Raw genomic sequence first — 24,392 nt, 5'->3', positions numbered from 1 at the left:
CTGCCACAAGTACATCTTCACCCAATCACCAACTTTAAGAGAAGCCCCAGCAGGATATACTTTCCATATTCTGAAAATTATTTTTCAGGTATCTATGCCAATCAAATGTTATGCCTGATAAAATAAGCATTAGCTTTGCATTTTCAGTTGGCTTATACGCATTCCAGTATTTCTCAGAAGTGCCTGCTGAATTTGAGATCTGTCCAGAAAAACAAAAGATGACAGGAGAATACAATATTACATCTGTTTACACTGGAGGGGTTTTTGAGCTGACTACCCCTAAACAAAAAAAAAGGATGAATGAAAACGAGTATTCTTTACTTAAAACATCTAAATTTTGTGGGCTTGTTTGTTTGTTTTTCAAAAATGCATGTTTTCTACAGTTTTCTAAGCATTTTCTAAAGGATATAATGTATGGATCTAGAGTAAAGTGCTTCACAGTAAGGACCTCAGCAAGAACCAGACCAGAGCTCCACCTTTTCCAATGCCTGTCCTAATATCCCAACAGGGCAATGATTAGAATCTCTGAACATCAGCACAGTATCAAAGTAATTCAATAAATAACAGCTGAGTGAATTATTCCATAAATAATAATGAGTAACAATCCAGAAAGAGGTATAAAAATCACTGAATCACAATTTTCAGGTGTGTTACAAAAAGTTTCCGTGCTTCTAAAGCAAGAGAACTTATTACCATTCCTATACAGTTTATTCCCATTATCCTTTTAACTTCCTACAATTCTTTTAGATGGTCATTATATCTTTATCTCTTGTACTCAAATATGTTTTAGCAAACAGTTCTCAGGACTAAGTGGAAGCTATGGTTTCGTGCTTTTGCTGCTCACTGCACTTTGTTTTCAAAACATCACTAATAAATATAAATAAGCACAGATCCTGTTACAGAATCTTATGACATCCCACTGATAATGTTCTGACACAACTACAATGAACCATTAAGCTTAGCCTGTTTTCCATCTTCCCAGCCAGTTTCCTAGCAGCCTTTGGAAGCACAACTACTTACTTTCTTTAGTTGCCTCTTTCAAGGAATATTTTCAAAGAAAATCAATTACCATCTGTATGTCTTTATCCCACGTTTCACTGAGATGTTCAAAGAACTCTTAATACAATAGTAAGATGCTCTCTTTCCTCTTCTTCCATATTAAATCTTAGAACTTCCCAATTTTCAGATGTGTTCAGATACAGAATATTATAGTTCAGAGCACTAGTGTTGATGATTTGCCTTTGATTCTTAAAGGCATCTAAAAATATAATAAACTTTCAAGCATTTTAAATTAGAAATACTTACTAAATAAAAACTGAAGGCTTTCTTAGGCGTTCTGAGATTGTAAAGTTAAGAAAACAATTACCAGAGCAGAATCAACTGTTTAGATAATTTGTAGCCTAATGTATTTCTGTGTGTGTTCTTAAATACATTTACAATATAAATGGTATGTACAGCTGATAATTTAGATTTTTTAAATGTTTTAAAATGCATACATTATCACAAATGTATGGCTTCCGTACTTATTTTCCTTTAAATAAAAGAATAGTAGTTTGCTGTATTATTATCAGTAACTTGCAGTAGCAGTTTTGTATCATGGTTGTGCCAGTTTGAGTACTGCAACTTCTCTGACCAGGTAGGAAGTCTGGCGATCCCAGGGCAACATAAGATCTGGCTATTTCATTAGTTCTCATAATAAAAAACTACATTTTTGCAATCACGTCTAAATACAAAGCTGTTTTCAGCTGTTATACAAGCAGCTAGCATTAAAAAAAAAAAAAAAAGTAAAAAAGTTTAGTTTTGCATCTCCTTGAATCAAACAATTTTGTCTCTTTCAAAAGCATTGATGGAAAAAACTGAAATTATTCACTAATTCTACGGTATTTTATCCCACCTATAAGTAGATTACATGATCTAGGCAAATCTTCCCTGAATGAAATTACGATTGTTTGGGTCTATTTTTTTATGGATTTTTGTATCAAACCATTAACATTTATCTTCTTTTCAAGAGAGCACAGATTCATAATTACAGTTTCCTCAGCAAATCTGCATTCCAGTCACCTCTCCAACCTCGGAGATGGGAGATATAATATTTTTAAAAACTGAAAGAGCAAGAGACAAGAAAAGTTGCTGGTTACTCTGCTAGGCACAAATGCAAAAGGCACCACAAAGGCTTCTCATTTCTGCTGTAGTATCAAAAGCTGTTCTGAAATTCTACAGTTTTGACAATGGTAGAAGAAGAAAACTAGCTCAACACTTTTGTTTTATCATTCAGTCTGATCTTCACCACATTTTCTTTGCACAGATGTATGCAAAGCAGGTTGAAAGCAAGCCTTGTAAACAGAGCCTTTGCCTCATTGTGCTTCATCCTTCTGAAGTTTTGACACAGCAGGTATGACAAATGTGTCCTCAGAAATTATTTTTGTCGCATGTTGATACAAGTACTGTATGAGGACATAGTGGCTGATCATTATTGACCCTGTCTGAGTAGTCAAGAGAAGAATTTGACTCCACATCCTCAGTCCATGTAAACTGATGTAACGTCAGAAGAACTTTACAGCTTAGAGTTTCATGTTTACCAGGGGGGCTGCAGGTGTAATACAAATTTCAGTAAAAATAACAGTTTTTCTGTCAACTTCAGTTGAGGATTATATGCCCACATAGAGTATTTCTTGTAAACTGTGTTGTTTTTTTTTCTTTCTTTCTTTTTTTTTTTTATAAATACATTATATCCAGAGTTTCCAGTACAGGTTTTGCAGGGAGATAATGAAAACAAGGAAAAAGCACGCCTCTGCCTCCCTCCCAGGGACACATCCTCTCTCTCAGTGTCACTTCCGGAAGGCTCATAAAAATAAGCCTGTCCTTAAAGGAGTAGTTGGTTAGGCCAGGTTATAACCTGGGGTTAAGGAAGCAAGGGAAAGCAATGGGACCAGTCATTTCACAGTAGCTACCTTTCACATCAGCTTAGCTGTATCAAATTCTACACCAATGTAGCATCCAACTGAGGCATCTCTATTCAAAGTAGTGTGAGAAGGCAGGAGGTAGAAAAGGCAAGAAACCAGCCACTTCTTACACCTTATGTTTTCAGGAAAACAGTTTTAAAACTCAAGCAAACCCTGCACTTAAATCCTGATTGATTATTTTGATATTCTGTTGACATAAACCAATATGGCTCTGAAGAGGAGCTATTTTCACAAGAAGTTCTCAATCCTGAAGCACCACATGAAGTAACAACCTGTACCAGAAACTGCACAGGAAAGGGGTGGAGGGAGCACAAAAAAACAGAGCAGTGTGGGATAACAGATCAATTTTCCACATGATACAGACCATTCAGTCTACCATATTACTTAACACTTTCACATTTATATTGAGCCAGAAAACATAGATAAACAAGAAACTGGCAACAATTCAGAATATCATTTTAGGTAAGAGTAAAAAAGCTGAAGAACTTGCAAATGACTTAACAGTAATACAGACGGACAACTTGGTGGTAGCTTAAGATGTTGCAATATAGTGTATAAGGGAAGTAATAATGTGAACTCTTGAAGAACAGGACCTAAACGAAGTGCAACTTATGAAGAAAACAAAACAAAACAAAGGTGTCTTTAAGGTTCATTAAATGAAAACTCTTTTACCCTTTACTCTTAGTTATTTGCTAAATGTGTACACAATAGAAAAAACACAGAATTACACACTGCTGCATTTGACAAAGAAGTATAACCAGTAATTTCAGAAGTTAGGCAGGCTTTACAAAGGACTTTAACCCTTTTCACAGGCTTTTGTTTGCACTAATAAAATACTTGGTTGCTTTCCAGATCACTCAGCAGAGATCAAGCCACCATCCAAGCACGATGTAAAAACACACTGAAAAAGGAAGTTCCTGTCTTAAGGCTTTTTTTGGAATTACATTTTACTACTTAACCAAAACAAAAACCAACAAAAGGAGGGCTCAAAGCTGCTTCTGTCCTTCCAGGATGTCGGAAAAAAAGAAAAAAAAAATTCCAAAAAACCGTAACACATCACCCCAACTTTCTTTAAATTGTACTGTCCACTCTAATTCACACAATGAACTTTGGCAGCTCTCCTCTTAATTTTGCTTTTTGAGAGGGCTATATATGTAGCTTGTGGTCCATCTGGACAACTAATGTTCATACCCAACACATCTTTGTCAACTGCTGTGCTATTTCCATGGTACTCTTGAGAGTGGCCCAATGAGTTGTGCTGGTGACAGTGGACTGTTCCTCATGTAAAGCCCAACACCCAGGTACATACATGGAGAGGGAAGAAAGTAACAGGGAGAATTTGGGAGGGAACTGGGTGAGCTCCTCTCACCTTAATGAACAGGGAGCCACTGAACTCCTTTCAGTTCAGCTCGGTATTGTACTGAGAACATATGTTTCTCCCCAGTTCCAGTTGTATCCATAAGCACTTCTATACTTGCTTGGTTCCTCTGTTGAGACGAAAGCTATCAGACACTTAATCAAATAACAGACATTGTTTTCCTTGGGTGTTAGACTGGATTTTTGGTTTTCTGAATCTGTGGTTTTTAATCCCATAAGGTGCTTTGGGTAAGGGAGACAATAGGTAACAAACAGAACTTAAGTTCAATCACTTTCTCTTGATGCCCTGCTTTTCTTTTGGTGTTGATAGTATTGTTTTGAGATAAAAACAGTGTCATTATCCAACTAAAAAAATCAGCAGACACCCTTGTTCCTTGTAGGCTGATATACTGCAATCACCTTTGTATTGTCAGACAGCCTACTGCTCCTGCAGGTTATTCATCCGAACAAATGTGCAAGCAGGGAGATGCTGATGCTACCGTGCACTCTGGTGCTGCTTGTCTCTCTAACAAGTGATGCAATTCACTGCATTTCTGGTATTTCTTCTCTTCCCGAAACCCAACCACCAGCCTGCCTTATTCTAATTATAACAGCCTATGCAGCTAGATGTGCTTTTGTTGCTCATTTTATACTTTGAGCTTTGCATGCCTTTCTGCCCAAAATCTCCATTCTTGCGACATTTATTCTCAATTACATCCATATGTCAGATATTGATAGCTGAAAAAACACTGTAGCAACTATAGGGTGACCCAGAAAAAAAAAATACAGCAAGGCAACTGGAATTTGCCAAGCAATGGTATTCACCTGGTTTAGGGTCAAGTTTTGCAGAAAGTGAACAAAAAAATCCAATCTTTTAGTCCTTTCTAAAATTGCAAGACAACTCTCTACCCTTGTGTGACTGACAAATTAGATTCCCTTTACAGTTTCATGTCTTGTGTACTCAGAACTTTCCTATATATTTATAAGTGTACTACAGTTTGCAATAATGTTTCAAAGGTAACTTTTTATTCACTTTTGATGAAGGAAGCTTTCAAAACCTTTAAAGGTACCAGAAGTTACTGTTAGATGTGAGGCCACTTTTTGTCTTGCCTAGTTTTGAGCAATGTGCATTACTTATAGGTACCATTAAGATATTTTTCAAAACATTTCAGTTCTTTGGTGGTGTTTTTCTGTTTCATTCATTCATTTAAGGATCACTTCTGTTGACTTTTACTAACAGTTGATAATTACAGCATATTTCAAAACACCAGAACCACAGCAATGTTGATTCAGTGATCTATTCTCACATCCTCCACATAGCACTTTTCTTAGACTTGTATGCAGTATATTACTCCATTGACTCTATTTTTAAGGCCAAGCTTTTAAAATATGAACTTCTGATACAATGGTTTTCTTTGTTACAAAATATACTTTGGACAGCAGCTAGATTTTAGTGTGCTGAAACCACCAATTCCCACAACAAACATTACTGTTATTTTATTCCCCTGGTACCTTTACGTATTTCTATAAATATTTCCTAGTTGCCTTTTCTGAGACCATAGGAACTTCGGAGCAAGAACTGCATCATGGCACTTTGCCTCACAAAAAAGCATGACTAGGTGCTACAACGATACTAATGCTTCCTAACAGTGGCAGTCATGGGAGTTCCCTATGCATAGAAGTGTTTTTTTCCTGGTGTGTACTCTCGTTATACCGGGTGTTTCAAAAAGATGGATCCAATTTCAAAGCAGTATATTTCACAATTGAGTCCATCTTTTTGAAATACCCTGTAAATGAAATTTTTTAAAAAATAAAAAAAAATCAATGCTGGAAAGAACAAAGAACAAACTAAACTCTGATGATTTCACCATCCTGAACTAGGACTAGAAAATCAAGAAGAGTCAGACAATTCAAAAGCAGTCACAGCAATAATCCCAATTAGGAACACCGCTTTCATATTAAAATTTTAAATTATTTTACTAATATTACTGAAAGAATGCAAATTCTAAATCAGCTTTAATTTTGAAAAGCTGTCTAAAATTTTTTTTAAGTGTAATACGTATTTTTCTAGAATTATGCTTTCCAAGTAGTGGTTTCTATTTTGACTAACTAGGTTTTTCCAACAAAAATGTTTTGATAAAAAATTCCTAAACCAGCTCAAGTAAAAAGTTATTTTTTGAAACATGCTTTTGTCTTCCTGACAGCATCCTTCACGTGGAAGTAGGAACTCTCAAAATTCACAGAAGGTGTATGCAGAGGAGGTGGGAAGTTTGGGAAGAGTACACCAAATGCCAGATCTATCATCTGTATTATTAATATGTCAGATCTAGTGCATATAAAAAGCCAGTGATGAAGGTATGAATTCGATGGTGTTTCTGTACAACTACTACCTCTCATGATGTATGATTCCTGAGGTGGTGTTGTGATGAGGTGTCTATTTAAGACAGAAGGAATGTCCTGAGTCACGAGTGAAACGGGATCCAGGACTGTGACAACCCCATGCAGGAAGAGGGTGGAATCCAAGCATCAATTTATCACATTTTAATGAATAGCGGTGTGAAGATAAAAATAAAAATAGCAAGGAGAAGAGAGCAGCTTTAATGAAGAGACAGCAAATATGTCAGCTGAGGAAGCTCCAAGGCCAGGCTAGCTCTAGGAGATATGGCTGCCTCTTTTGGCTTCTCTCTAAATAAAAGTGCACTCTGGCCATGCAGAACAGATAGGCTGGAGCCTGGGCTTCCATGAGAAAGTTATCTGTCCAAGAAATCCTATGTAGCTAGGAAAAGAGACCGGCATCAGATATAAATATAAATGCAAAGTATGTGTCTTTTGTATCTTTGTTTCCCAGTCTTGTAATCAAAGAATTATTGTATGATTTTGATATTACCCCCAAAAACATTGCAGATGAGCATAACCGTCTGCAAAGCCATAATAAATGTGAATATTTAACATCTGTTTCCCAAGAGACTGCATAGCTCAGCTTGGGGATTGGCAGCAGTGCATCAGGACAGAGAAGGAAAGCCTCAGTTAATGTACTTGAACTAATATCCCTCCAGCAGCAGACACTGATGTGCTCACTGGGCATTCTCCATAGGGCCCTTGCTGCAGCACTGTTACCAGAGTGAAAGGTTGGTGGGAACGATTTAATAATTTGTGGCTACTGCTCTACCTAAGAAGGGCCTTTGTGTCCTAGTTCCTTTTCTAATGTTGTGAAGCAAAAATCAGGATGTCAAAGGCAGCATTTATCAATCACTTCTCTAGGAACATGATCATACTCCAAAATGCATATTAATAATCACAAAACCATCACATGTGCAAACACACTCCTCTACCTCACCTACTCAAAAAACTCACACACTGGCATCTCTTGCCTTTTTCCCCTCCAGCTTTGTTTACATCCTCTGAGATTTACATTCCTTCTTTAGCCCATGCAAAAGAAGAGATATTCCTGGCATCTGTGTGTGCATTACCATGGTTACCTAGTTCATCTGCAGAAAAATGGGTTGGTCCATGACCCGACACCACAGCTCCAGGAGCGTGTTCCTCCCTTGTCCAGTGCTTTGTAACCTCTCCCACTGCAGCTGTTTTTTTCAGAAAATCTGAATGCAAGCAACAGTGGGACATCCAAACTCTCCCAAAGTCTTCAACACATATTTTTTCCTATATGGTTTGTCTTTGGCAAGTGTTTTTTGGCAAGCCCAGTCCTTGGTTTTCAAGCACTTTTACAGAAAGCCATGACCAATAGCATACCTGCAGACTTTACTGACTGCATTTTATAGGTGGACACAGTATTCCAGCTGAAGATTTAGCCTGAAAAGCACGCTTACAATAACAGCCGTGACTACACAACAACTTCGGCCTCCCAGAGAAGAACAAAAGTTTGGGGCACAAGAATGAGGACCATGAAGTTTTAAACAACGGCCTCAGCTGGCTGGAGGGGGGGAACACATAGCTTCCTCCTATAAGTTTCATTGGTTTCCCAAATTTTACAGTACAAGTTGAAGAAACTGTCACTTACTGAGATACTAGCAAACCAGGCATCAAATCTAAATAAGCTCTCAATATCAAACGAGGTATAAACAACAAAATATTGATAAAATATAATGAAGACCAAATTCAATCCAAGCAGAAGGCATATTTGTCTCCACAACTCTCAAATTTTCACTGAAACAAAACTTACTGTCTTCATTTTTTAAGCAATGTTATTCTCACAGGTTTTCTTCCAGGCAATATTTTAACGAACCAGATATGCATACTGTTAGGAAGAATCCCTGTTCACATCATTTATCTATTCCTATAATTTCTGCTTCTAATATTCAGAACAAATTTGACCTATTTAAAGAAACTTAAAGCAATGATGTAATCTCTGGAAGTGGTACACAGAATACATGTACCACACAATGTCAAGGCAAACACAGATGTATCATACGGTGACTCTGAAAACACAAATACCAATGAATCTCTACAGGGAAAGCAAAAGCTGGCAAAATTCTAAATGGCTTTGTAGTCATATAGTTATGTAAAATAGAGTTGTGAAGTTCTCTAGACTTGATTTAACAGAGCTGGAACAGAGTAGGTAATTTGTTTGCATCTGAATAGCAAAAAAGATCAGTCAAATGAAAAGCACACACAAAAATGACCGACTCGTACACATACCTTTTCCATTTATTGTTAATGCTGACGCAATTGTGGCTGTTACTGGCACTAATGGATGTATCCGTGGTCGGCTCCCCATCCTAGCACGCTCTGCACCAGGTCCTAGTAAAGCTCCCACAGGTTTTTCTGCTGCTACTTCTGGTGCTACAGAGTCTTCTTGATCCTGCTCTATGTGGTCCATTTTATCCAGGCTTTCATTCTGAAAGCCATCAACTGTTGTCCGGCTCTTAATTGGACTTTTGGGCACTAGGATTTTAATACCTGATTTTGCAAGGTCCATATTTTTTCTTCCAGAAAGAGATGGTGAATTGTTTTTCCGGAACTTCTGGGTGGCAGAAAAGAGTTGATTATTTTTTGACTCATGGTCTTTACCCATAACTAAAGATTTAGTAGATGTCTTTGAAAAAGAACTATTGGTAGATCTAGAAATTTGTTTTCTGGCGTTATTTGGAGAGGTCCTGTTTGTCCTGGTTAATGTGCTTTCTTTCTGCTTTTCATTGTGGTGTCTGTTAAATTCATGTATATATTCCTCGCAATTAACAAGGTGCTGTTCTGGCTCCCAAGTATCATCTTCACTGTCATATCCTTTCCATCGCACCAAATACTCTGTTTTCCCCTTCTTGTTTTTCCTCTTGTCAACAATTCTCTCTACCTGTTAAAAAGGAAAATTAAACATTAGACATGGGCAGGTATACAACTCAAGTGAGCAACTTGCATACAAATCATTCATTAAGTGTAGGTTGACTTAAAAATACTCTTGTAGTTCTGTAATTCTTTACTGTCATTCTATAGCTTACAGTCTTTGACTGCTAACTAGAATTTCCTCTCTTTACACTTCAGATTGTTACTTCCACCTTGTAAAAGACATTCCAAACTACCAACATTGCTCTTAAGCAAGTATTTTGCAGGCACAAGAATCCAAATATGACATATTACAGTTGACAATCAGCACTGGCCCCAGCTAAGTTTTGACACCAACTTCGACGTGGATAGGATTTCCTGCTCTGAATCATGTTTAAACATGCTTTGTAAACACAGAGTGTTTACCTTACAAAATTTATCAATTTGATAATGTTTGAATAGGTTTGTGGTTTTTTTTTTTTTTTTGCATAGCAAAGGCATATGGGAGAACCTGTTACTTACAGTGAGCTGTCCTTTAGCTACCAGGGACAATACGGTAGAGCTCAGAAATTGGGGCAAATACAGAAGATATTTTGAGAGGCTGTTGTTCTTGTGAAAACAGAGAACTTGTTTAGTCCAGAATCTTTGGTACACATACTCGAACAAATTACCATGCCTTACTTATCTGCAAATAAGAGATGATATTTATGTCTCAAGTCTAAAGCACGCAATTGCTACAACTGCACATGGGACCCGCAGGCTAGAGGAATTCAGGCACTGGGGTAACACAGACAGGGCAGACAGCAGCAGCTGTAGGGACAGAGGCTCATGCCTCTTAAAACTCATACCGATCATGCTAGTCCCACAGAAAGGGAATTATTTTATGGAAAAAGAGATGCAAGTGCAAGGCTAGCCTCAGGATTTCCCCTTTTTATTTCATTTTTCCTCCCCAGGCTGCCCCTTCTGGTAAATTCTCCAGCCAACTTCATTTTGATGGTGGGACCAATATAGCTTTCTTCCCCATCTTTATCTTCCTTTTCGTTATTAGAAAAAAAGGGGGGTGTGAGTGCTTAGCCCCTTGTGAACAAAGACCATGCATGTAAGCTACGATCACACATAGCCAGGTGAATCTCTGAAGACCAGTAACATTTACTGGAGTGGTATTTAACCAAATGGAACATCTACAGAAAAGTTTGGAAAAACAGGATGAAAACACAGGTATGTATGTTATTACTAAATCATATGACTGTTTACAACAGATTCTCTTAAGAGTGCACCTCAGTTTTATATGTGGCGTGTTATCATAATTTACTGTCTGGTTTTCAACAGTGAGTTTAAATGATTACTATTATTACAACCTCAACAGCAATATAACTACACATCCTAAAACTTCACAGCAAACCTTGCAGGTGTTGCACTATGCTGTCCAGTCATTAGGATGTTGCATAGCTCTGTTTGCATAGGTCTCAAAAAACCCAAAGCAAGCAAAAAAAAACCCCAACCAAACAAAACAACAACAAAACCCTAAAACAAGCAAACAACAAAAAAACCCCAAACCAAAGCAACAACACACAAATAAAAACCAAACACAAACTGTCAAACTAGCTCCACCTTTACCTTGTAACTTAGTTGTACAATTCAACACATTGTAGAGAGGAATGCAATACAAATTGTCCAAATATTATTTAAAATGTTGAAATACATGAAAATTATTTTTATTCTGGTTATTTAACTCTTCAGTAAAGTTACCAGACTTAGAGTTACTATTGAGAAATATGCCTTCAAAAATTTTTTAGTAGAGACCAAGTTAAAAGACCTTCAATTAATAAGCCAGAAATGTTAAATTAAAAACCAACCAACCAACCACTCATGAATCAAACTCAATGTATTGTCAAAAAAAAAAAGTTACTGCAATAGTCTTGCTTATCCTCTCTCCACCTTCTAAAATAGATTTAAAAATATTCTCAGAAAAATATTTCTACTACTCAGAAGATATTTTTATTTTCCAGCAGGAAATCTTCATAACAAAGAGCATCAACCACTGGGCACAGAGTTCTACAGGTATCTTTCAACACTGAAAGGCCACCCATTTAGGACATGCCCTTTTCAAGTAGGAAGCCAACCCTCTCATCCAAAAGAGCAGGTACCTTGCAGAGATAACAGATGAACTCCGAAACAGGAGATGCAAAACTCCATTCCTAACCCAATGATTTATAGAGCAAACAGAAATGCATAAACAAAACAGTTATATTTAACTGTGTTGTCCAAGCCTGCAAAAAACCTACTTTGACTTTGCTCTTTTTGATTAAGAGTTTTTTTCTAACATTTTAATTCTTTTTGAAGACTATTTATTTTTATTTTATTTATAACACAAAAATTATAGCAATTAACTTGTGATACACAGTTTATCATGTGGCTTCAGAGCTTTACTGAAGGACTTTTTGGGTTGCCTCAGCTTGCTGAGTCTAACTCCCCTAGGACCACTTGAAAAACTGCTCAGGAATATTCTGCCTCAGTACTTCTGCTGATGGTAACAGCTACATAAGTGTTTCTCATTCAAATTTGAGAAGAGGAAACTGGAATGCTTCCACAATGCACACAGGGTTTGAGTATAGAACAGAAACAGGAATATTCGTCCCCAACTAATGGCTGATTTAAACTCTTTCATGGCAAAAACAGAGACCACAAATGTGTCCTTCTCTTTTCCTATTGAAAAAGAAAGCTTGTTCAAGTCATCCGTTTCTACTTTGTATACGGTGGTGACATGACATGACATGAAATACAATGCGAGACACCACGAAGTCTTATGTTAGAAGATACTAACAGACTGCATCTAAACATTAAAATAAAATTTAAAAAAAATAATATAACTAGATAGGGAAAAATGTCTACCTTCTTACTTCCTGACACATCTGTTATGGAGCGGTTTGCTGATGGAGCTAAGCTGTTGAAACGGCTAGGGAACATCCTACAGGTGTGTTGCTTCTCCCACACTATTGATACCCTGGAGCTGAGCAGGTCCTTTTATGATCTTATGCTGAGTTAGTTCAAAGTTAAAAACTGGCAGAGTGCTCCTAAGTACCAGGGCGAGAGCAAGACCACATCCTTTGCCATAATCAGTTGTCTGGTGTGACAACAAGTTTGTGCCCACTATCATTTCAACAGTGTCTAATGCCTTCTGCCATGGGGTAATATTTATTTTTAGTAGTTAAAAAGTTCTGTACTGCCAGGATTTGCAATTAGTGGTTAGTTTTCAAGTGTTGTAGAAGAATCAAAAGAAAATGGAAAATTATATAATAAGGAAAGATAAAACACTTGTGAGGGAAAGTTATCAGGCAAACTATCTGGGTGGTAAAAGATAACATCTTCAAGTTTATTTTAGCATGCTGTTAGCAGTTTCCGCACACGGGGTACTGATCAATAACATTCAAAAACTCAGTCAGCAGAAAATCTGACAGGAAAACAGTGCACTGCTCAGAGGTACAATTTAACAGTGGAGCAGCAAAACTATAATCCCACACACCATAATATCTGGGATTTCCCATTTGTAAAATGGTAAACTTCCCTTCTTTCCATGAATTTAGAAAGAAGTGGTTAGTGTTTGCTTTCCCTCCCTGAGGACGCAGACACTTTGATTTTAATTGCTTTTATTAGCAAAATAAACCTCATTTACACTTCTTCAAAACAGAGAAAGGAACAAGCTAAGGTTGCAGGCCAAAGTGCTGTTGGACTAGAGCTGCACCAGGTGAAAACAGCAACACTGCAACTGCTCCTCCCTGTCCTGCGCTCAGAGACAACACCTCCTCCCTATCTGTCAGCACAACTTCTTGTGCTGACTTCTTTTGTCAACTTCCCTCATGTAGTTCTGTCAAAGTGACCTGGTTCAGATATTAAGAATACCTGAGCTAATGTAGGCATCCTGAAATAACTGGTTCGGACAGCAGCCACATATGTGGTATTTTCTGACACATCTAAGAGGACTGCAACTTTTGGCAGAGAACAACAAACACCTATGGGCAGAACAGGTACAGTAACCTCCTCATTCTGCTGACGCCAGAAAAAAGAAACGCAATCTTAATCCACAATGAAAGATCTTTGGTTCAGGTCAATAAAAGTAAACATGAAATTCAAAAGGATGTCCTCAGTCTAAAGCACTGTAATTCGGCCACATTTGTAAACTCTATATAAGGCATACTCTGTGTATGTGTGTGTATACATATATATATATATATATATATATATAAAATATATATATATGCATATATATATTATATATATATACACACACATAGAGAGATCATACTTTAATTTAACAGAAGATTTGAAGAGATTAAACTGAAGGTACAGCTGTCCGGGGGGGGCAACAAAAAACAGAATGAGCAAAACAAACACAAAAGTAGGCATGTAGATACTCAGTGAGTGCTGACTTGTTTATCATAAATCCATTTTCCATTCCCATCATGTTCCTCTCTGTCCTCACATTCATGTAAGGCTAAATTAATTAAAGTTAACAGAATGGAATCTGTTTGACTTCATACTCTATCTGTTGTCTGTAAAATATAGAAGGCCTTGTTCTGTTAGCTGAAGGCTACATTTACATTAGTGGTTTTCTTCAGAGCAATAGTGCAATTTAAAAGCAAATCCTTCTTCCCTCTGCACTATTCCCACTTACCATGCAAAGGTTTTGTTCACAGACCAATTTTTGTATACATGATGTGGACTCTTTACAGAGAAATATAAAATGGAAATGGAAATGCACCAATGCAATGGTGTTATCTGTCACATCACAACCTCTAAGGGGGTACATGGGTCCAAGCAAGTAAGAGCTCTGAACAGTTTCAACACAAGTTGTGGCATGGATATTTGATCCTGAGAGGCTCCACATAATCTAGTCCAAAATAAAAGTGCTGCACAGCAGAATATGAAGAGGTGGGGGTCACAGCACCAACTGCTTCACTCTGCTGATTTCCTCCAATTGAGCCAAACTACTACTGCAGACATTCTGCAGTTCAGAGACTAGAGCTAGAAGAAATGCAAGTCTCGCACACATGTATGTGCTACATGTGAACAGTCACCCTTGGTTAAACTGGAAACTGTTCCATGTACAAATGGGACCTAAAAGATCATCCATAAGCAATCAGCAATGTTTATGAATGACTATATCCTCTACTTATTTAAATATTGCAGAAGTCAATAACAGTATTCAAGTACTTCTTATTGTAAATAAAATAAATGCATCCTACATTTAAAAAATGCAACTAATATATAGCCGGATACAACATAAGAAAACAGTTAAATGCCAAGTTTTGCTTGAAGTAAAGTAGAAAGCAGATTTGGGAAGACAGTTATTCAAAACCAAATTTGATGAGGATGTTGTAATACACTTGAAGGTCTGCAGGATGTGCACTAAAATCTCCCATGTACACATTTTATTAGAAAATACATAATTTCCAATAGCATGACCTAAAACTACTTCAGAGCATTGCTCACTGCCATTAGCACCAGCAGGTAAAATCTAAAACCAGCTTAACACACATACATTTAGCATACCAGAAGCATAGTACTGTATGGTTTAAGTTCAAATATATCAGTAAAAAATTGCACTAGGATACCATATAAATCCTAGAGTTCATCTTCATTGCAGCTCCATGTCACTCCATTCACATTAGCCTGGAAGTGAACGTCAGCCTGCCACCACGTGCTCCTGGAGCTGACTGATTTTATTAGCAGGGCAGAGTGATTAGATTAACAGTCGATGAACTGTTGTAAACTGAGCCGCTGCATCCTTATGGCGTGACTGGCCAGTGTCTATACAGTACAGGACTCTATGGAGAAGGTGACAACTGCGTTACATATATATTGTTCTGGAAGCCAGAGCTGTGAAAAGTAAGTTTGGATCAGATGTGGGCAGATTATTGCCTTTCTGTAAAATTAGCTAAAGCAGATGATACAGCTTTTGTGTTATTTTCATGACAGCTCTGGGATGAGGGTTGATACCTGATCTGGCCCAGTGCCTGCCAACAGAGAGCTCACCCACTCGACTGTCGTCTGGCAATCAGGACCAGCAGGATGAGTTCATACAGAATCACCACTTAACAGCCCACAGCCACTCCCAGCCTCCTTTTTAGGAAGCAACATGTGCAGTGAAGTTTGAACATGTCTACAAACAGAGGTCAATAAACGGCTAATTCATTTCCAGTGGTACTTCATGCAAGCAGCGCAATAAAGAGAACTGTATACCTCAACCCTCCTTCCAAAAATTAAATAGCTGTGGTAAAATAGATATTCATATTTCTCTTTTTCCCAGGCTTTATTTCTATCATAGACTGTCCATTTGTTTAGTATTCCTGGACACATGTCATGCAAGAGCTAACTTCGTGGCTATCTGCAACATTAAATTTACATACTGGCCTGCAGGTCATAATTAAAGTTTTAATCCACCCTCTGTATAAATTTCTAATCAAGTTGCCTATAAAAATATAATTGTCTCAGTCAAGCTCATAATTTATCATCAACTTTATGACTTATATACTTCCATAGTCTTAACAAAGACAATAGACAAAATAATTTAATTACCACATTCTCATCAACACCAATGGTTCCAGGGAATCACAGCTGCAGCATATGCCATGCCTGGCTGCACAGCCACCACCTGAAAAGGCACTTTAGGAAGTTTTATGACCTGTACTTACACTCAACAAACTGAGTATCACTGTACCTGCAGCTCGTTTATGATCTATTGAAAAATACAGTTCACAATTAGAAAAAAATATCTCAGGAAGCCTCTTCCATAGAGGACACTAAGGCAACTGATCGGGAAGGAGAAAGTGTGACAGTCACTTTGCTTTAGAGAATTAACTTACTGGAGAAACAGTCTGCCTGAGATTTTCTTCCTCACAAGTCACCACTGATGATTGATGCTAAAATGTCAGCATCACGCATCTTTCCAGATACAATTTAGATAGAAACATTATAATCACAGCAAGTTCTGGTACAAGTTACTGCCTTACCCTAACTATAATTATTTAGCTATTGCAAAAATGGCTAGAAAAATCTTACTCTCATCAACTCATTTTTCATAACAACTCTAGCCTTTTTACAAAGAAATAATACAGTCTTATAAATTTTCTATTTTGCACACAAGCAGAACGAAAGTACATGAAAAATTGCTAACATATGTACAAATACTGAATAAAAAAAACCACCTGCAATAATGTATTCTTATCAAACATGCACTGATTTCCTCCTTTTGAAATAAAAACAAGTGGCATCAAATAGATTTAGCTTCTTAAATGGAAATGGCCCTCATCACAAGAAACTGTTAAAAACTACTAGCACTTGATTTAAGATATGCATTCTGGACTGTCAAAGCTATTACACAAGTATTATTGTGTTATTCTCATATAGCTATCAAAGATCTTTCTTATCACTAATTACTAGATCTCAGCATCACCCACACATAGATTTCCAAAGGAAATTCTTCACAACTTCAGTTCATTTGTAAAAGCTGTATCATAGGAAGCAAATCCTGGATCTCTTTTCCACCTGCACTTGTCAAATTTTGCTGCTTGTTTCTCTCCACTGCATTCATGAAAAGTGCAGGTCCCAAACTTGGTGGAACCAAGACTATCCCAAAGAAAAAAATATAGAAAACTGAAATGTACATTTAGTATTGGCAACTCTGGCAACATAAAAGTCAAAACCCTCACCCAAAAATTATCATGTTTTGGGTTGTGATAATTTTGGAAAATGTAGTCATAAATTAAAGCTACCTCACAGTAAGAGCTTCAACAGCTTGACTACTATTCACCTAAAAGATAAGGCAAATAGAAATATCATCACTTTATCCCTCAGCTAGAATAATACAGAGTAGCAGAAGGAAAAATTTGTCAACATTAAGCACCAAGACTACAGACTTTTGCTTTTAAAGCAGAAGAAAATGAACCTTCAACAGTGCTCAGCTACAAAGATTTATAAAGGCTGATGAGTGATAAAGATTCAAAACCCTTTATCTAAAAAGAGTGTCTTAAGGAGGCATTATGGCACAGCAAAACTACACTCCAAACACGTTAGACAACACTCTGTCATGGCTAAGCAAACTTCAGAAATGGGAACTATAACAAGAAAGAAGAGCAAGAATAAGAACATCACAGGACAGTTGAAGAGGAAACTTGATATGCTGTACTTAATTCATAAAATTCCACTTAATTCTACAATAACGCTTTAATCTACCAAAAACAAATGAGGTTTTTCAGCAGCCTACTGCTTGCAGAAGGGACAGTGACAGCAGTCTGCTACTGTAGATCACTGGACCAAACCTCAATAAGAAGGGACATAGACCTCATAAGTTCACAGAAGCTTATTCAGTAGCACTCTCTTCTTCCTTTTTTCTCTTGTAAGTCCTGAGGTGCTTGTCCTAAATAAAGACAGCAGCGACAGCTTTCTTTGGAATCACTGCATTCAAGAAGGCACAATATGCACTTACGGCCTCCTGGCAGGCTCCTGTCACCCTTACACCAAAAGCTTATTTCAGCAAGACATAATTCAAGCTTCCAGATTCAAGGCCATGTTTTCAAATACAGAAAAACACACTGAACAATTCCAGATCATCTTTAAGAACAACATTATTTACTGACTCGCTCTGTATGCTTTACCTCAAATCAAATACATCCTAGAAGAACGTGCCATATGAGCACAGGTTTCAAGCCATTCTTCCTCCAATATGATTTCTCTCGATATTTGATCTAATCCCATCCAGAAAAGATGGTGATATGAAAATTTCCCCTAATTAACCAACCCCAGTGCTGCACAGCTGTCTCTTAGTTCCTACATTATTTTTCTCGATAAGATTTATTAGTAGATAAATGCCTTTTTCCAACTGGAAAAATAGTTCATCTTTTTTAGGTCTCAAGTCTCTCCATCTCCCCTGTTTTTAGTCTGAACCTAAATTATTATTTCTTAAATTCTTATTTAATACCACTGCAGCTTCCATGACTCCATTCTCCCATTTTCTTTAGGAACTGAGCTGTGGGGTACAAATAATGCTGTGGGATCACTGGTAACTTGCTTGGCAAAGATTCTTCCAGCTTGCAAGGTTTTAAAGTTTTATAATGTGTGTATACCCTCCTAAAAAAAAATAAAAAATAAAAATCAGAGTATATTCAAATAAGTTCATGATCTTTGGCACATAATTAACTTATTACTAGGCCCACACATGGCACATTAGTAGTACAAGTTCTGCAATAAGTTATGTGTTAAAATGACTTTCTTATTTCACCATTATTTGTCACTTCAAGGGGATCCTAACCCTCATCCTTTCATCCTTCAAACATGCTGATCAGAAATAAAACTAGCCTACAATGTATAACTGTTTTTAATATATATATATATATATACCTCTGTGGAATAATTGCTGAGGGGACAAATTATTGAAACTAATTACCAAGCATACACCTATTGAGAATAAAGTTATATGCACATCTTCAGCATATAAGGCAGCTGTACAGTGGGGAAGGAATCTGCTCTGTATGGTTTCACCTTTCCCAGCTTGGCCTGCATTCTTTGATGATTGTGCATAGAGAGAGCCCACTGTCATAGCAGCGATGAAGTACAGGGGAGTGTAGCAGTGTGAAGATAGCACAGCCAGGCCCTGAATAAAAAGGCAGGTACTAGAACCAGATCACAGAATCACAGGATGCTTGGGGTTGGAAGGGACCTCTGGAGATCATCTAGTCCAAACCCACCTGCTAAAGCAGGTTCACCCAGAGTAGATCGCACAGGAATGTGTCCAGGCAGGTCTTGAATGTCTCCAGAGAAGGAGACTCCACAATCTCTCTGGGCAGTCTGTTCCAGGGATCTGGCACCCTCCAAGTAAAGAAGTTTTTCACATGGAACCTCCTGTGCTTCAGTTTGTGTCCATTGCCCCTCATCCTACCATTAGGCACCACTGAAATGAGTCTGAAAGGAGTCCTCTTGACATTCGCCCTTGAGATATTTATAAACATTGATGAGATCCCCTCTCAGCCTTCTCTTCTCCAGGCTGAACAGACCCAGCTCTCTGTCTCTCCTTGTAAGAAAGGTGCTCTAGGTCCCTAATCATCTCCGTAGCCCAACAGTATAGCTGCTGTCAATTAAAAAAGGTATAACCCCAGTCAATTAAATAGGATAAATGTTCAGTTCTGTCCAAAATGCTAGCTACTGAGCCAGAAATTTGTCCAATGGATGAACGTTGCTTATTATCGGATTATAATACCAAAACATGCCTCTGTTTCAAAAGATGTCTGCCTTCTGCACACCTGCTATTCACTTTCGAGCATGTCCAGTTAAGATTTTACCTTAAAAATTGAAATGAGAGTTTTTACACTAATCAATATCAAAGATATGGACTACTAGAGCTACTCAAGCTCCACCTAAATATCAAAAATAGTATAAAATACCCTAACAATAAAAGAAAGTTAGGGAAGATACCATCACTGAGAAGTCAGGGGAACAGCATAATAGACTTCTGGGACCAGTCGATGGGTCCCCGCAAAGGGACACTTTTGGGCAAAATTTGAGCACTTGGTTATACCAAGTGTTTCCCCGGGACTCTTAGACTTCAAGCTTGTATTTGTAATCACATTAATAGCACTATATAGTCATCTTAGAATTTAGATATATATATAGTACCAATACTTATTTCTTGCAACTAATGTGCGTTTTTTACAAGTGTATTTTGCAACTAAAGTGTGTTTTAGCAGTCACTGTTATATCAATGGCAATCTAAAAGATCTTCTACTTCTTGCTTAAATGAACCTCATTATTTGTGGATCTATTAATGAGAATTTCTCATTGAATGCACTCAGACTTACAGTATATATTATACTACTTGTGCATCTGTGCAAGAGCATAAAGTCAATGGATGTGACTGGCCCTGCACTATCAGTGAATCTATACATTGTGCAGATGCAATATAACGCCAGACCAGCTGCTTAGCACAATCCGACTTAGAGTGCTGACTTGATGTAACGGAGCATCACCACTCAGGGGTTCAGTCCAGCCGCACCTAGCCCACAGTGAAATGCTGAGGACAAGCTAAAATGCAAGGGGCCTTAACTTCTGCTAAATTAACCCTCTTAACGCAACAACCTCCTGCTGGCATAATTTGTATGAAAACCTATTTCCAATAATTAGGATTTCCCTGAAATATATCTAATGCTTCAGGCATGATACTTACTTTTTAACATGAAATCACTAGTCATTCAACCTAACACATTACATTGATATTACAAGTCCGGAATCAAAGGGACTGAGGCTTGTAAGATTTTCTTCTATTTTCTTTTGAAAATACGCACTGCCTTATGCTCTGTTATTTACTGATCCTATCCACCATCACTGCATACATATTCATACTAGATATTAATCTGATTACCCTGATGTTGTTTGATAAAACATGTTGTCCCATCTGAAAATCCCTCATGCTTTGGCAATGACAACAAACAACATGAAACGCAAAGTGTTCCAGGTTTGGAAAATGACAGCTTCATTAACAGCAGCTTGTGTTCAGATAGGCAAACTCATTTTTCAATAATTCATTAAAAAAAAAATAAAAAAAAAATAAAAAAAAAAAAAGAAATTAAAAGGCTTTGTAGCAGCAACTTCTCTGTTACATGGTTAACATGAATTTCTAAAGGAATATAGATACAAAAACCTCCAGAAGAAGAATCTTCTATTTGCTATCCTCTGGAAAGGTAAGGAAAAATACAGACTTTCCAGAATCAGGGAATAAAATAATAAAAGTTATTTGTTACCCAAAACGCCTCTTGCCAACTATGTCTGTCCAGAAAACATTGCCTCAAAATTGGCTGTAGCATGAAGCAGCTATCACAGTTTTGATAAAACATTTAAAAACTGCACCGTTTAGGGTCATAACACAGCTATTAAAGAAACCGAAATTATTTGTTCTGCAGATTTTACCAATGCCTTTTAAAGTCTGTGGAAAGTCAGGGTTTTTTTCTGAAAAAGAAGCACAGCTGAAATGGCATGGCACTACAACTTGTCAAAGTCCATCCTCAAGAACAAAGGAACCAAGAGTAACTTTCTACAAGCACAAATTTCCTTCTCTACTTGCATTCAAGTCTTTCTCTCTGCAGAGATGTCATATAAAATAATCTGTCACCCTTTTACTATTAATACAAAAATACTATAAGTAAACTACCACATGTTGTTTTACAGAGGAAGGACATATTTTTCTGTATCTTCCACCAGATATGGATTTTGGTGCCTCCTCAACTACCTGCTCTACTCACTTGTAAGGTAACACTGCATCTGTTTAGAAGATAAGTTCTTGGAAAAGAAAAAAAAATCACTTCTCATGCCATCTCCTTCAGTTTCAGTTGTTTTTTGTTCCTTTCCCCCTGTTACTCCCTGTCCAAATCTGATACTGTTATTTGCAGTGCTTTTCCCAATCCCACATCATACTTTACTCTCCAAATAATGCCTTGAGAATTCTTTTTCTCATCATTCTATACTGTAATGGCACATTGAACACTTACTGATTTCTCTAGTTTCCACACTGAAGTAATTTGTAAAATATGCTGCAAAATAACACTGTGTTTATTAAAAAAAACAAAAAAAAGTCACTGGGTGCAAATTATCTATGCAGCTGTTGGTGGTACAGTCACTGTTCACAAATAGTTTTTTTTATTATATGAAAGTATTCTAAGTTAAGCCCAAACCTTTCTGTCTTAATTATGTGTACAATTTGCTGACAGATCTCAAATTATTATTTCTATACTCTTTAGGCTATAGAAAATAAATTACTGTCCATCTCTTTGTTTATAAAATAGACAAATTCACTAATGTGTGTGTGGAGAATCAAGATTTAAGCATGTAATACACTGGCATCTATTTTTCCCTTCATGATGTCTTTTCATATTTAAATTCAGTTTAAATACACACTGTAAACATGAACACTTTCTTACTTAAGAGCTGTTTTTTGTATACAACACCTTAGCATTATTGCCCTTCTTCCATTGAAAAAAATTATATCCAAAGTAACACCACAAAAAGAACGCAAAAATTCATAGATAATTACTTTCACATTGCAACATCAGTGTTATTTACAGATCGCCTGCACTGAGAAAGGTACCTGCACAGGCCGGTACCAAGAGCAGGGAGTTACCCTTCCAAAACAGCTACTGCCTCACAATACACGTTTCTTGAAGCATTAATGCCAGTTGGTTTCTTTGCACAAAAAAGTCCTGAAATTCAGGGAATGCTCAGGCAAGGTCTAGCTTCTTGGTCTTTCAAACTTCTAGCCTTGGTAATCCCGGCCTACGTAAAACAGATATAATTTCTTTAGAAGCAAGTTCCCAAATTCCAGGAATATGGCATTACACTTATCTTGTCATAGTACAGTATAACAGTAACATTGAAATATAGAATAATATTTCACTTTCAAATTTGACTGGAAGACAGATGAGAGTTCCTTTCTCTCTACACATTTATCCTTATATCTAGCATTATTACTGCATACCTATGCTGCATCCAAAGAATTTATTCTGCAAACTCCTTGCCAAAAGTCCATCTGTTCCTAGAAGTAGTCACATTTTAAAAAAATCTTTTGAATTCAGGTTCTTCTTTAAAAATAATGTCTTTTTTTTTCAGGTGTTGGCAATTAATCTGTTCATCTGTTGGCAATGTCCAGTATCACCTGTAAATTCAAAATAGCTAGTGGTTAAATTGAATATGTTTTAAAACATACCTTTAAATAGATGTTTGCATATTAAAGGTCTTTTGTGATAGTTTTTGATGGCATTTTTAATAATTTAGCACCATAAAGTACAATTAGTGCTACTCAGCACAGGATATAGTCTTATCTCTACAGTTACTCAAAAATTAAACTAGATTAATTGATACTGTTACCATTACAGTGGTGCTACAGAAAACAGAATTGAATCTCTAAAACGAATGCCCAAATATAGATGCAATCCAAAGCACTAATGATTTTGTAATGAGATTTCCTGGAAACTGCATCCAAACTGAGGTACTTCGTCATGTAGTTTATGAGCCTGTGTCTTCTACACCTTCCTACTTGAGTAATAGAAACGTTCAGCTTTTTCCTTGCTATTTTTATTATTAGTAACCAGTCGTCAAGATATTTACCACTGATTAATTCAGACTTTGATTTTCAGGCTATGCTTCTCATTAGGTGGAGTGATATTGGTCATGCAGTTCATGTGAAAAAGATTTTTTTAAAAATCTGAAATCACATAAACAGCTAAGCATGTTAGTAATGCATGTAATATATTTCTGCTGAAATGTAAGATTTATTGAGTCTTTTCACCCTCAACAGATGAGGTCTTAAAAAAAAAAACCAACCCACTTTCCTTGTTCTCATAATCCATGACAACAAACACCTTTGTTTTATATTCTGTTAATCTGGAACACTTGGCTCTGTCACTGTGAAAAACATAGCTGATTCTTTCCTTTTCCAGAAAGTAGCAATGTTATGAATTAAACCGGTGAATGGATCTGCCTAAAAATAAATACATCCAAAAATGTTTTGGTTTTCAGATGGTTTATTGTGTAATCACACACTTAAATGATTGAAGGGGCGGTGGAAAGGACATACAGCAGTGCTGAGTTTTTCTGGAATAACGAGAATGTGGAATTATGGTGAAAATTGCTGCAGTTTCCTAGCAGCATGGCTTCTATTGGTTTGCCATAAACACAAGGAAATTTAACCCTCAACAAGAAAAAAGAAAAATCAGCAATGAGGTAGTTACCTGAAGGAATGCATTATTTTTAGAGATT

General features: G+C 37.0%; 1 protein-coding gene across 2 annotated transcripts in view; it reads right to left on the bottom strand.

Annotated features, from left to right (window-relative positions):
• The window catches only part of CDYL (chromodomain Y like), a 107,596-nt gene that overhangs the window by 47,531 nt on the left and 35,673 nt on the right, over positions 1–24,392 (bottom strand). For both annotated transcript variants that reach the window (XM_065829890.2, XM_065829889.2), the window contains exon 2: positions 8,976–9,627. In XM_065829890.2, the coding sequence (XP_065685962.1) occupies positions 8,976–9,627 (652 nt within the window). The remainder of the gene's footprint in view (positions 1–8,975; positions 9,628–24,392) is intronic.

The sequence above is a fragment of the Patagioenas fasciata genome, chromosome 2 (genome assembly GCF_037038585.1).
Source record: "Patagioenas fasciata isolate bPatFas1 chromosome 2, bPatFas1.hap1, whole genome shotgun sequence".
Lineage (NCBI taxonomy): Eukaryota > Metazoa > Chordata > Aves > Columbiformes > Columbidae > Patagioenas > Patagioenas fasciata.
Note: the sequence above shows the minus strand (reverse complement) of the source record. Positions and strands in the feature narration are given on the sequence as shown.